Below are 16,030 nucleotides of genomic sequence, written 5' to 3'. Positions count from 1 at the left end.
AATCCTTTTCACACGACCCCAAGAGGTCAAACCTGTCATTCAGAAAGCCGTCGTCTGAACAGGTGTCTTCGAGGCAAAGATATGTCTGGCTTGATTTCCACATCATTCTGACATTTCCGATCTCTTCGTTTTCAAACAATAAAATTTATTTTAACAATAAAATATATGTCTGTTTTGTTTTAAGTACTTTTGATCGGTCACCTGTCGCTGTCCGGGATTCAATTAACATTCAACAGACAATCTCAGCATATCTTAGCATATCCGACCTCCCTCAGGGCCTAGGGGGGGGTCTCAACCTTCCCAATGGAGAGCAAATCGCTCCCTCGAATGGTCATGTCATATAATATTACATTTTTGTATGGTTTATTTGATTTGTTTCTATCGGTATTTTGTATCATTTTCTACTTTTGGGCGATTATCCAGGGTTCTTATGGAATGCTTATTTTAGCTATATTTTCTTATTCGTTATGATTGAATGGAGTGGACAGTCAGTTTGTTTTGAACCAAAAGCGTTTGAATATGTTTTAAAGTAAAAAAAAAAAAAAACTATCTAGATAGGTAGAAGAGTAACTTATCTTGATTTAGGTAACATTTATTTGTTGCATATTTTAACTTTGACATTTATTTGTTGCATATTTGGACTTTGAAATTTATTTGTTGCATATTTTGACTGTTATATTCTGACTTTAAATAAGAATACAGCAAGAAGCACGGGGTTATAGGTGAAAGAAAAAGGGGTTTATTTGCAAGGGAATACAGGTGACATAAGAGTTACTCGACATCTTGTCTTATTCCCTTCCTGTCTTTTTTTCCTTCTGATTCTCAGTCACGTGAGAGGGTCAATATATCTATAGTTCATTTCATCCATGAAGGGATGTTAGGTTATTCCATTACATCAGACTATTATTAGAGTTAAACACGAAAGCATATTCAATATCGCATTGCAGTGCTTTGCGATATTGAATATGTTTTCGTGTTTAACTCAGAGTCATTCAAAGAGTAACTGGGGAGGTTGCTTTAGTAATGTGTCACGTTGAGTCATTCGAGATCATCTTGTGTCAAATTGACGGAGGTGTTCGGGTTCGAATCGACATTGTTTGGGATCGTGTCGTTTCGAATTTGATGGAAGTGTTCAGATTCGAATCGATAGAGTTGTTCGAGATTGTATCATGTCGAATCGATGGAGGTGTTCGGGTTTGAATGGATGGAGTTTGTCAGGATCCTGTCGGGTCGCATGGATAAAATTGTTCGGACTATGCTGTGTCATATTTACGGTATCGTTCGGTTTTCGTTTATTATCTAGTTGACTTAAAGGCTTTCACAGTCGTGCTGCCGCGTGTTTTTTTTCTCTTCCCTTGTGAAGCAACATATAAAGGATGTGCGTCCACATCATCCTGAGGTTGGCAGCGTGTAAATATTTAATATTTCCTGTTATTTTCAGTGTTTCAGTAGCTTAAGGATTTATTGGTTAAATATTTACAATCAGACACGTACACACATACGTCTACCGTTTTATTTATATAGAATAAGAGAAATAAAGAAATAATTAATGATATAATAAAACGGATCAAGTAAAGAATAGATACCCCGTAGCAGTGCCAGGCGCACAATTCAACTAACACCGGTGATTCGACCTTGACATTGGCACAAGCACACGGCGTCGGTTGTTTGTAAACACGTCAAATAGCAAACATGCTCGAATATTCGCCAGCAATTTTTTAAAAAATATATTTACAAACTTTTGAAGATAAACCTTAGAATAATAATTATGTTTCGCGGATTTTTGTGCTAAAGATTGATTTTTATGTAAAGTGTTTTATAATTTTTTTTTTCTGTGTATTTTTTAATACAATTCAGTATTTATTTAATTATTCTTTCTTTAAAACATTAACTTTACCGACAATTAATATATTTTTTAAATAATATTTTTAAATATTGAATTTTGATTTAATCTCATGATACCATCACGTGATCAATTTATTAAATGACAAAAATATCCAAAAGTCGAAGAAGCCAAAATTTTTCGAGGTATTAAAAGAAATTAATATTTGGACCATTTTGTTTTAAATACTGTAACAAATGGATAAAGCCATTTTCAAAGATGTTGTGTGTCCGTTGATTTCTAGAGACGATCTATCCATAAGTGAATGGATGAAACAGCATTTCATACTTGCAAATGAAATGAATTGTGAATTCTGTAATGTCCGTATGAATTGGACGAAACATTCAATGACATTGGATAAATATGTTTGGAAATGCCAAAATAAAATGTGTCAAAAATATAAAAACAGAACATCTATATGATACAAGTCATTTTTTAAAAATTCAAAGTTATCCTTACAGACATGGATATTAGCAATATATCTATGGAGTCAAAGAATAAGCCAAAAAAATGCCATGATGCAACTGAATATTTCGAAACCGACGGCCGAATGACATATATGCTGCATTTCGAGAAATATGTGTGAAATATTTTATCGATAATCCCATATTCTTTACTTGATCCAAATAAAAGTTATAAAAAGATATGTGAATAAAATAATATTTTTTTTTTATCTCGATTGTTTATACTTGTGATTTTATTATGCATAAAAAATTGCCTCGGCCTAAAAGGATTTCTCCTTCACTGACCACCGACATACATCGCACTGTAAATAAATATTGAATTGTATTAAAAACGCACAAAAAAGAAATGGCCAAAACCGTATAGAATGAACCTTTTTTTATAAGTTTTATTCAAACAGTCTTTATTTGAACTTAATGGACTGTTGTTTTTTTATTATTATTTATTAACTGTTTTATTCTTTTTATCAAACAAAAATAGAACTTTTATAATGAAATATATATTATGGACTGTTTTTCAAACATCGAAATTTTAAAATTAACGTTTTATTTAAAACCAAAAAAAAGACGAGGTGTTTTTTCTTTTCGAGATATTTTTTTTCACCATTTATTACTTTGAAATTTTATTCAACAATGAAATGATAAAAAAAAACAAACTTTTCGTTAAATATATTTTTAAAAAATTATTATAAAATATCTATAAAGTTTATTTTTATGTCTGTAAAAGTTTGTTGAAAGTCTAAATAAAGTTTATAATTTAATTGAAAAAAAAACACCTCGTCTTTTTTTTTTTTAAATAAAACTAACTTGAATTTTAAAATTTCGAAACAGTCCATAATATATATGTCATTATAAAAGTTCTATTTTTGTTTGATAAAAAGAATAAAATAGTTATTAAAAAGTTCTGTAAATATATTAAACACGCACTCAGAAAGACACCCATTTATTGAAATATCTTTTATTTTTAAAAAAATCTTGCTCGCGAATATTCGTAAAAATGTAATATTTAAAAATATTATTTTGAAAATATATTAATTGTCGCTGAAGTTAATGTTTTAAAGAATAAATATTGAATTGTCTTAAAAATGCACACAGAACCCCCCAAAACACGGTACATAAAAATCAATCTTGGTCGCAAAAATCCAAAACAGAAAGAGACACCCGTTTATTTAAATATCTTTTATTTAAATACGTTCGTTTTGTTACTTATTTTAAAAAAAATGTTTTGTAAACATATACTTTTTCTTTTAAATCTTCAAAGGTTTTGTAAATATATTTTTTAAAAAATGCTGGTGAATATTCGAGCATGTTTGCTATTTGACGTGTTTAAAAACAACCGACGCCATGTGCTTGTGCCAATGTCAAGGTCGAATCACCGGTGTTAGTTGAATTGTGCGCCTGGCACCGCCAGGCGGCGTCGTCTGCTACGGGGTATCTATTCTTTACTTGATCCAATAAAACTTATAAAAGACAATTTCTAGATGTAGAGTTAGTGATATCAATAACGTCGTTTTTCACAGATAAGTTCGAGTCAAATGTTGATTAATTTTGAATGAGTTAGTCTGTTTTTGTCACATCGGCGCTTCTTATGTATTCATTCTCGATTTCTTTCAACTTTGATGAAATTTTTTTCCACTAAAATTGGTCATCATAAATGGAGTAAGTGACATATACACAGAACAATTTCTATATTTAGAAAAAAAAAATGCAAAAAAAAAACAAACAAAAAAAAACGCGGCAGTAAGGTTTGGATGGAGGGGGTGACGAATAATAATAATAAAAAAAAAAAAAACAGAATGTAAGATTAGATTAAGTATAAAAATAAAATTTTCCATCAGATGTTAAGTTAGGGGTTAAGGTGACAGATACAGGAAGTTGCATCATAGCAAAAAGCTATGTGGTGAAGAAACGAGATAGATTCTGTCTCTTGGGGGTCGGATCGTAAAGAGAATCGATATCTTTTTATTTAGACTCTTCCACCACCTATACAAGGGTAAATGGAAGTAGGAAGTTTCTATAGCAAAATAAGCTCGCCCGATCTTTCTCTTGACTTAAGTCTATAAAAAGAAATAAACGTATTTTCGGAGACATCCTTCCCCTCTCCTGCCATTAAGGGAATATTTAATATTACTGTAAGCTAAGAATTACTTAGGAAAAAATAAATTGTTTATAAATGGGAAAAATATTAAAAAACTGAATTGTTTTCTGTTGTGATTTTGTCCATCCGTAACAAATATTACGATTATGGCTGCAAGTGAGAAATATATACACGAATGACATAGAACAATTTCTACGTTTAGAAAAATATTTAAAAAATGTATAGTGTAGAAATATTTGGATAGGGGAGTGCTAAAATAATATTATAAACAGAATTTTTTTTACATATAAAGTTAGATCAAGTAAACAAAAATGAAAATTTCCATTAGATATTAAGTTAGAAGTTAAAATGACGCGTGCAAGAAGTAACATCATGGCAGGAAGTCGGCGTAGCCAAAATGAACTAATCTGACTCTTGGTTTGTGTCTATAAGAAAGAACAAGAATGTTTTTAGAGATACTTCCCCACATTCTAAGGGCGATGGGCTGAGGTGAATATGTACAATTACTGTAAGATTATCGCCAAAATAAATTTAAAAAATGTAAAAAAACAATTGAAACACAGAATTGTGTACTGTTGTGTTTTTGTACACCCGTAACACCTACTACAATTACGGCTGCAACAAAGAGAAAAAGAGAGACTGGCCAAATTTACATACTACTACGTGTTATCAACATAGCAAACCTTTTGATTCTAGAAAATGTCTCAAATTGAAGGTTTAAGCTTAATGGAGCTTAAGAAGAAATTAAAATTCAGAGGATTTTTTTTAAATTGGTATCTGATGGCTATGGATCAAATTTAATGTAAATCAGAAATATTGGATGTTCAATGGGAGGTTGTGCCAATAGTATTCCTAAAAAAAACTGAAATTTTTAAATTGATATCTAATATGTATTTAAAAAATTTTTTACATGGAATGTTATCCGCATATTATTCCCCTTTAAGGCTCTTTAAAACAAAGTCTGAAAATTGAGGAATGTTTATTGATTGATGTCTAATACCTCTTGTAAAAATTTCACAAGAATCAGAGGCATCTGAATTTTTATTTATTTATTTAAGCCATTCGCATAAAACTAAATTAAAACTAAATATAGTCCACATTTGAACCCTTCACGACTATCAGCTGTGTTTCAAAATTCATAATGATCGGTTACTTAGTTTAGGAGTGAATCTTGTATATATAAATATGTAGCATATACACATACCTAACTTTATTGATGTTAGGCTGTGTAAGATATAAATTTTGGTCAAAATCGCTCTTTCCTTCTTTCATCAGATTATTTCACTTATCGATTATCGATACTTATTGAAGACATTCCGATAGAAAATATATCTAAGAACACTGCCAAGCATATAAAATAGCTTCATGTAAAATTTCATAAATATAGGCCCAGCCGTTTTCGAGTCCATAGGGAACAAACACACGTACAGATAAAGTCTCTTTTATGCATATAATAGTAGCGATTCGATGGACGACATTTTTTTATTCAACCTATACATAGATAGATAGAGGCATATATGTTATATATATATATATATATATATATATATATATATATATATATATATATATATATATATAACATTGGAGTAATGAATTATCTTACATTTCCATACAGTTTATCTCTAAATATAATAAATGAATAATGAATGTATGCATCAGATATAGAATCTCAGGTGCATTCGAATATATTTATATTCATATATATATATATATACATTCAGTATTTGTTTTAATGGAACGATATTCAGAAATTTCAATATCACTGTCCACCATTTTCCCCAAGGTAGGCAAACTTATGGTAATCAGATGGAAAGGTCTTTTCCCCAAAATAGTTTTGAATATTGTTTTTACTGGTAGAAGACAACTAACATTTTAGCACAAAAAGCCAAATATTCTTATGGTGACTCGATAAAGATGCTTTGCATGGATGGTACATGCTTTTACATATGTAAAATACTAGAAGAATACTTGTTCTGGAGTTACCAAAAAAATAAAAAGAGAAAAAAAAATGGTATGATCCTTATCGTTACATTCCCCCCCCCCTTTTTTTTGTTTATCTGAGAGGTAAAACTATATTCAACATTATTTTTTTTCCTAGAAAAGACATGAAAACTTATTCTTAGTAGAAATCTAATGTTTTTGCTTTGTTTCTTCCCACGCAGGGGTGTAGAAATACCTAGCATAATACTCAGGAGCAAAGTTACCTCACTCAGCGAGATGGGCCTATGGATCTTGTTGAACATTCATTTAGGAGAAGGAAACTCTTATGTAAGCCTTTTCAGAAATAATGAGTAGAGCTATGACAACAGCATACTCTTTTCATTATTTTGACTCTCGAGTATATATCCGACACAGTTAGAGACAGTTAATCAACCGAGAACCACATCACTCTACATAAAAGCATATAAGATACCAACAGATACACACTCGAGTCAAAATAATGAAAAGAATATGCTGTTGTCCTAGCCTTAGTAATGAGTGATGTATGTGTCATACAAATGTATTACACTGTTATCTAGGGAAAGTAGAAAATGCAATATGAATCTACTTTTAACGGTCCTGTAACGCTCACTTCCTCTTCTTTATCCCTTAGTCCTCAACTTCTAAAAGTGATATTTCTGACAAAATCAAAAGAAAATGCTGTTCCCTGGATCGGTTATAGGTTAGTGTTAGAAGATGACCTGTAGTAAATTTTCTTTATTACAGTATCACTAATAACGTTATCTACCTGAGACTCCAAGAAGTAACTCTCAAAGGGACTGTTCTATTATGTACAAAATACTGGGGATGCTGCATTGTCATTTGGTTAATGGAGTCTGGACCATGCAATAGTTTTCACTAACTTGGTGGGAACTCTTACGGATTTTCTTTCTTCAATAGTTTACAAAGATATCTGATTACTAGGGCGGTGACAACAGATTATTCTTTTCATTGTTTTGACTCTCGAGTATATATCAGTTAATATTTTATATGTTTTTGCATAGAATGATGTGGTTCTCGGTTGATTAACTGAGTTTAACTGTGTCGAATATATATACTCGAGAGTCAAAACAATGAAAAGAATATGCTGTTGTCACAGCCCTACTGGTTACTAATGCCATAAATTTAACCAATCCTAACATGAAACGTTCTAAATCAAAATAAGTTTACATGGCTCTACTATAAGGTTTCCTTTTTCAACATTCAGAGGTTGAAATCCACGTACAGGAGACCAAACCGGGCCTGTTATTTTTGTGTGAAACCGGGTATTAGCTCGCCAGCTTCTGGATGCCATCAAATGTCTACCACCGATGAAAGAGCTGGATACTGAGCTAACCGTAGATCTGAGTAAGGCCTATGGCAGCTTGGGATTGTCCCAGATTAAACCAAGCATTGCAAAACTACTCTTCTGCTTTCACGGCACCAAGTATTCTGTCAGTACCGGTAAGAACGACTTGAAAGACATAAAGAGCCTTCTGTAGTATTTTATATGTTCAACAAACAGTTTGCATGTTTAAACAAAACAACGTTTTTTTTTACATATGTGAACGGTTCTGGTCTGCATTCTCCGATTATCGGTTTTCCATGCATGGACTATGATCCCCTCATGCTTGTTGATTTTCTGCTTGACTGAACACAAATCTACTCATGAAAATACAAACGAGATTTGCTGGGGCTTCGAAGGTTTTGTTCAAAGAGTTTACTCTTTGGAAGAGAGACTACATAAATCATTCCTTACTTAATTTTCTTACTTAGTCTTAAGTCTGCACGGGCAGAGTCTTAAGGCAACATTCACTTAGATTCTCTCTACATTGTTGTCTCCTCTCTCGCTTATTACTCTGACTGACAAGAAGCTCTGTTCTCCCCCCCCCGCACCGAACATTTGACATCATTTATATATCATACCATTCGACATCTGTGTGTTTTATTTAGGGAATAAACCTTTGATCTCCCTTCTCTCGCTTCAATCATGTCACCTGCAGCTGAGCCTTTTTCCATTTGCCTCTAAGCTATTGTGATATGTACTATGTAATCCTCGCCAATATTCATACTCACTACTTATAAATAAGAGTGAGAGAAGCAACTGTAACAACTACAGCCATCTTTCTACTCAGTGTTTTTGGCAAGGTCTAGGCTCAGGTTATCCTGATCTGCTTCCAATAGTTGGCAGAAGGTGTCCACCCTAAATTATAGTATTAAACTATCCATCAAAATGGGCAGTCTTAAGTTATCCAATAACACAGACAGTTTTAACATTGAAATAGAGGTTATTATATAATATATCTAAATATAGGATTTTAACTCAAGTGTCAAAATAAAGGGTTTAATCAAGTGTATAAACATATAGAGTTTAATACTCTATATCTATAAAAGTGAGAATGTGTGTGTGTGTGTGTGTGTGTGTGTGTGTGTGAGGACAATTCTCAACCCTTTATATTCAACGAATTTTTTATCTACAGATTTGAAATCTAGTATATAGGCCATTCAAGCACGTGGAAAACATTTTGATCGGTTTTCATCCGGAAAAAGGGGGCTGCTAAAGTGGTCAAAAGTGAAAAATTGAGACTTGGGGTGGGTCATCAGATTTTTATCTGTTTGTCAACTATTTCACGACTGAACTTGCACGAATCGTTCCCATGACAGTTTCTTTATGTTAAGAATAAGTAGGTCTGAAAACACTTTTTAAGGACTGTGTCAAGCTGGCCCAATGGTTATCGTACTTGACTCACCTTCTTTAGGTTTTGATTTCTATCCCCTCTTGAGTACCTTTTTTTTAAACTTATAAGAAGTAAACTGTTTAGAAAAATAAAATGTAATACTCGCATGCACATGTCTTGGTTTCTGTATAAATTGAAATATCATATTTATGCATATTTTATGACCGGGCAATGCCTGGCGGTCAGCTAGTAGTATATAAATTCATATATTTTAGACATTAGCATTTAATACTATGTATTAAAAAGAGAGAATTTTAGATTGTAGATCAACACAGTGGGTTTTACATTATGGATCAAACAGGTGGGTTTTAAAGTAGGGATACAAATATTGCCTTTAAGTTATAGAAGAAAATGGAGGATTTTAAATTAGGGATCAACATAGAGGGGTTTAAACTAGGGGTCAAAATGATGGCTTTAACAATAGATCACAATTGATTTTCTTTTATTAAGGGCAAAAATAGAGGCTTTTAAACTATGAATCAAAATAGTTTATACTATTCTATGGGTCAAAAATAAAAGGTCTTAAAGTATATATCAAAATATGCAGAATAACTAATATGAGTTAAAAAAATAAAACGGAGAAGACAAGCAGTTTATTGTATAAAATTTAATAAAAACAATTTGATTTATTTTTAAGACATAAAAGAAACCTCTTAAGAATTTGAACATTTTAAATATAGAAATATAAAACAACTATTGTTTTAACTCGTTAAAAATAAGTAAAAGTTTAATCCATTAACTTAGAATGAGTGCTTTATGCCATATACTTAATTCGCGGCACCTTAACATAACAAAGTTCTATACAAAATTTCAGCCAGATCAGCTCAGTAGTTTTCGAGAAAAAGTGGAACAGATTGACAGAAATATAACATAGAAAGAATACTTACTTGGTAGAGATCAACTTGGAAATGTCCCTTCAACGTTACTGCTACAATATTTGGCAAAGTCAACACAAAGAATTGTCCTGTTGGGTCGGACAAGTAACAGTTGATGTAATCCTTTTTATAATGAACTGCAACAAATACTTGTCCTTCGTCTGTGTTCAAAATATTGAAATTCTGAAACAATTACAAATAAAAAAGAAAGTGTTGTATTTTTAATAAGATTGGTAGCAAATATGAAATAATAAAAAATATGTACCTAGTCTAATTATGTTTTATACAGTATGTTTTTTTGTATTTTTTTTTGCATAGAAATAGGCTTAGTCGAACATATAAAATTATCTTGTCGGATTTTCAAAGTCAGACCCAAGTAACATTTGAGCTAACACACACACACACACACACACACACACACACACACACACACACACACACACACACACACACACACACACACACACACACCAAAAGTAACCCTCTATTCTCATTTTCTGTAGAACAATCTCTACTTTGACTTAGAAAAGATTTCTAATAGCCACACATTAATTCTTCTTTTATTTTTTGTCTTTGACACGTGCTCAGGCTACAGTTTCCCACTTCTAGACCCAATCCTTTCAATTATTATCATCCTCTGCAATGTTGATAAAAATTGCATCCTCCTGGATAAAGCCAGAAGGATCAAGCCACTCATTGATGATCAAATTTGTAGCTAAGTTTAAAATTGGTCGAAGTCTCCAGGCTCAACATTAAATTGGGTTTCATGGCCCTAAGAATCTCTTATTTAGATTTAAAATAGTTGTTTAAAATCTATGCATTAATAAAACTATCAGACAAAATATTGTCTGTATTAATCATCTATATGTAACTTTAATAAATATGCATTGAATTTTTTTTTTTTTTTAATTTACTATTACTCAAATTATTCCAAATTCAGAATACCCCGATTGTATGTATGGTCTGTTCTATTATACGGTTGTGAGTGCTGTACAATCATCAACACCATGAGAAAACAACTTAGTTCTTGAGAATTTTGAAGATATCTGGACAGAAAAGAGAACAAACTAGGAGGTATTAGAAATGACAAGCACAGAAAGGTCTCAAATAAAAATAGTACAACAAAAAAAAATTGTTCCATCCACACTGGCTGGACAATAAAGGGTAGATAAGTGGTGCATCATATTTCCTCTTCTCCACGTCACAAATTGAAAACACACCCAGAGGAACATTCAAAGGAGCCATCACAACCCCCGTCGACAGAGTCGATCAATCGGCTGTCTTTGGTATTGATTCCTGCGGATACTGTAAAAACGCGTTACTTAATTCTTTATTTTTGGGAACCAACTAACTAAAATCCCAAGGAGTGGTTACCTCATTGGGAACCGGATTTGCACTCTTAGCTGGTTGCATTTGGCTGTTAGAGCTGTAGACACGGTTCTAGTCACTCAAACGAGCTGAAGATCAACCTCTCCAGTGAACCATTAACTGATTGACAAGCATCCTAACAAGCCTCAGACCGTCGCCTGACTCTCACAACGAGGAGGTGGTACAACAAGAATTACATGCACATGGATGAATTCAATATATTTTTCTTTTTTTTTTTACTCAATAAAAAGAAACAAAATTTCATTTCATTTTTAATCTTTTGTATTTCTTATACAAACATAGATCAGTTATCTTGTGAGATTTTGAAAGTCAGATCCGAATAGTATTTAAGCTGACAAATCAAACTTTGCTTCTGATGAGCCAATTTTCATTTGTTATTGGTGTACCTTGTTATTTTTGTTATTTTTTTTTAAATTACATTTTCACCCCAAACAAGGCAAATTGCCACTTTGGTGTAGGGGGCTACTATCAGGGGCAACAACTACTGGGGTACTATGTAGGGATTTGGGCAGCAAGATGTTGGTTCACGTTACACTTGAACTTCTGCACGTCAGTACTGTTGGGGAAGCAGGGACCTGGAATGGAATTCCAGAGTCTAGCGGTTCTGGGGAAGAAACTATTGGAGTAAAAAGATCTTTTACATCTAGGGATCTCTACAGTGTGGGGGTGGGATTTAGCAGCCTGTCGGGTTTGTCGAGGGTTCTCACGTCGTTGGGGCACAAGTGATTGCAGTTCGTCAGAGCATTCACCACTAAAATACTTGTAGAAGAGGCAGAGGGATGCAACATTTCGTCGATGGGACAGAGGCTGAAGCTTAGATGCCAGTTCAGGGCCTATCAGGTTTGCGACTCTCTTTTGAACCTTGGCAGCATAATAACGTAATACACTATAATTCATTTTAAAAAATATTTAGTTTGGCTCAAATAGTAAGTAATAGGAAACATTTTTAAATGATCGCCAAAAAATAAAAAATTAACAAAGGGGAGGGAGGTAACTCATACTTTTTCTTGGAGATATTATAGGAGTTGTCTACATTACAACTAAAACCTTCTTTTTGATTAGCGAGCAGCTGTCTATGTTGGAACTAGCTAGATCTGAGAGATTCCAAGACACATCGTTTCAAACGCAGGGGAATCCTTCTAACATGTGAGTTAAATATTTTTATTTCAGGATCTCGTGTTGCGCTTGTGTGGACTTCAGGCTAAACAATTGATTTGAGTGAATCCTATTTCTATGCAATATAGAAAAAGCAAGAAGTAAAAAGAAAATAAGAGGAAGGAGTAAGGCAAACGAACAGAAGAAGAAAGAGAATCGTTTGTAAGTCCGGTTGCAACAAAGAAAATCATAATTTGATTATATGCTGTCAGGTTTTGCGAAGTAACGTGAAATCGTCTTACATTGCTTGTAGGTGTTGGCTTGGATAAAAGGCCTGTTTTCGAAGAAGGAGACAGATTTTCGGAGTCATGAGTTTGGGACTGCAGCGTTTGTATGTACAGTATTGAGGAGTGACGATTTTAATCACAAATCAAAAAACAAAAAACAAACAAAAAACAAACAAACAAAAAAAACAAACAAACACACACACACACACACACACACACACACACACACACACACACACACACACAAAAGATTACTTTAATTTCAATCTTTCTACGAATCCTTACCACTTATTTTATAGACTTTTATCTAAAATCCAAATCATCTGGTTAATTTTTATCAAAATTTGAATAGGTATTCCAGGCATAAAATTTATTAGTATGTATGTTTGTAAAGGGAGGTAAAAATGGTGCAAAACTGTTGTTCAGTGAATCAATTTTAATAGTACATAATAAAGGGAGGTAATCAATTGAGTAAACATTTTACATGTATTTTCATGCATATTTTTACACGTTAAAAGATTCTTTTTACTTACCTGAGGATGCAAGTTCTTGGGGAAATGCGACATTTTAAATTGTCCTCGTTTATACGAGACGAATAATTTATTGCTTTCTGCGTGTTGTTTCTGAAAGACAATATATAAAAAAAACAAATGAAAAATGTAAGTAAACAAAAACGAAATGCCTTTTTTTATCACACTATATCACCATCAAAATGTCTCGTTGTTATTTAGGTCAATAATACAAGTCTTTTTTAAATCTCTGCTTATATATAAAAGGAACTTTGCATGTGTGTGTGAGTTCGTTCCGTATGGACTTCGAAACAGCTTGGCCGATATTTTTGAAATTTCAGATAAATGTACTTTATGTTGCTTATTTTGTTCTTAGTATCTTAGTTCTGTATCGGAATGCCTCTGATAAGTATGGGAAATTAATAATCAAAAACATACGATTAAAGAAGGAACAGTCCGATTTCGACTAAAATTAACACACTTATACTGCCTAACATCACAATTGCATTTGAGAAGTTTTATCACTGCACAAGCAGAAGGGTCCAGCGTAGAAAATCAACAGTAGGTTTTTTGATAAGATAAAGGCGTGTTCGAAATGGATGTTTCTGTTTACAGCACAATTGAACCATGATACTTGACTTTTGCATTTTAAACTTTAATTCAAGCCATTATATAAAAATAATTTCATAAAATCAACTATAGGTTCTCTACAGTGCAATGTACACTACAATGTATTGTAGACTAAGTCAGTTTGGGGAAGCATGTGAGGCTTTCTCCCGGTTAACCACAGTGGGTTCCCGACTATAGCAGGCAATCAGCCAATCAATCGATTTGATTGAAGGAATGGGCAGATTTCACTAATTTTGATGACAATAAATGTACGAGTTGAAGCGTAGAACAGTCGTTGATCCCCATTCAATCCCGAGCAGTGTCGAGTATCCTTGCTAGTACTGTATATATAGTAGAGATATATATAGAGATAAAGAGAGCAACTACCCAATCACAGCTATTTCACCGCCTCATTTGCATAACTATTTTTTAAACACTTTATCATAAATTAAATTTGTGTTATGCATTTGTAATTTCATTGTTCTATTTTTACTATGTATACACAATAGTTTTATCGCTATTAGCAGTAATTAATGAAAGTGATTTTATGAAACAAAGAATAAGTTATTAAAACCTTATAAATGCTTCTAAAAACTCTACACTAAACCAAAGAAACCGAAATTTGTGAGCCATTTATTAATTGATTATAAAGTTGTTAAAACTGTAATATATATGTAGATATTCTAGGAAAAAATATAATAAATTTATAACTTAAAATATTGCAGCATTAAGAATTGATTATATAATGTTATAAATTGAATTAAAAAAAAATTCTTAATGCTGCAATATTTTAAGTTATAAATTTATTATATTTTTCCTAGAACATCTTGTCCTTTTCTTTTATAGTTTTAACAACTAGTCCTTTACTTTTCCATGTTTTAGCTAAACCATATTACTTTTCATGCTCACATTTTTCTATTGTAATCCATGATTTTTCCAGGCTTCCTGTAAATTATCTTATTCTTTGTTTAATTTCAGTCTTATTTTTTTGCCCCCATAAATATAACATACACATATGTAGTAATAATAATAATAATGTACGACACTCGTCTGCCTTTAATAAAATTCCTCCAATTATCTCCCTTTCATTCTGTCTGTTTCACTTGTTACTTCTCTTTTCGCGAGAGCCTTGAATTGGTAGCAACAGTAGTCACTATGAAAACCAGTCATAAAAAACGTGGCGCATCGCCTTACGATTTTTTTTACGATTTTGAACACCAGTAAATTCATCATAACTTTTGTTTTACTGAACGAAAATTGAATTTTTATTTTTCAACATATAGCTGAGAAGGTGATCTATAAACTGTAATAGTTGTTTGAAATTTGGTCGAGAAATGAGTGAGCGGTGAAGCTATTGTAAATGACTAAAACTGCCACTTAACCATATATTCAAACACGGTAGTATTCAGAAATCAAGCAACTCCCTCCTAGAAGCTAATACCTGATCTCTATATCAGATACATAGACATTTTAATATTCAATTAAAGTTTGTAGGGATTGATGAGAGTCAACTGCAAACTGGATATTGACACGTCCACGGTCAGAGACTGAATTAAAAAAAAAAAAACGTCTTGTACGAATCGCCTCGACGCAGGGCTTCCAGTTAAAAAAAATAATAAAAAACGGTCTTACTAAAAATATACGTCTACTTTATGTCAGTCTAATTGCTGCTGCTACTAATGATTATGAAGCAACTTTAAAGCAACTTCCGGTGTTTGCCAGTGGAAATTATCGTGTGCTGTATATACACTTGTGCCCGATATTATTCATACCCCCCTTGAAAATTGAGTTTATTAGGTGTAACTTTGTAAGAATTTATTGTTTACGTCCATATTGATACATATTCTTAATAAACCTCTTCTGATCATTTTCGTCATTTTAAAATCTCGGGATACTTGTAATAAAAGAAATATACAGCTATTTATAAAATCTGCAATGTTCAAAAATAATCATACCCCCTTATTTTTTCAGTATTAATCGAGTTTCTGACTGTTTGTTTCCTGTTTGATTCTTATTTTGAATGCTTTTATACAACCTTTGATTAATTTCATTGCGTTTTTTGCATTTTTTCAGAAATTAAAATGATATCAACTGAAAACCAATAAAAGAATAAAAATTATTAGAA

General features: G+C 32.3%; 1 protein-coding gene across 2 annotated transcripts in view; it reads right to left on the bottom strand.

Moving 5' to 3' along the window:
• LOC145245901 (VPS10 domain-containing receptor SorCS3-like) overlaps positions 1–16,030 on the bottom strand; it is a 1,435,182-nt gene that overhangs the window by 340,806 nt on the left and 1,078,346 nt on the right. For both annotated transcript variants that reach the window (XM_080107637.1, XM_080107638.1), the window contains exons 8-9: positions 13,321–13,410; positions 10,029–10,199 (exon numbers count right to left, since the gene is read on the bottom strand). In XM_080107637.1, the coding sequence (XP_079963763.1) occupies positions 10,029–10,199; positions 13,321–13,410 (261 nt within the window). The remainder of the gene's footprint in view (positions 1–10,028; positions 10,200–13,320; positions 13,411–16,030) is intronic.

The sequence above is a fragment of the Euprymna scolopes genome, chromosome 23 (assembly GCF_053919585.1).
Source record: "Euprymna scolopes isolate OS-2025 chromosome 23, ASM5391958v1, whole genome shotgun sequence".
In the NCBI taxonomy this organism is placed as follows: domain Eukaryota; kingdom Metazoa; phylum Mollusca; class Cephalopoda; order Sepiida; family Sepiolidae; genus Euprymna; species Euprymna scolopes.
This window is presented reverse-complemented; position numbering and strand designations above follow the sequence as displayed.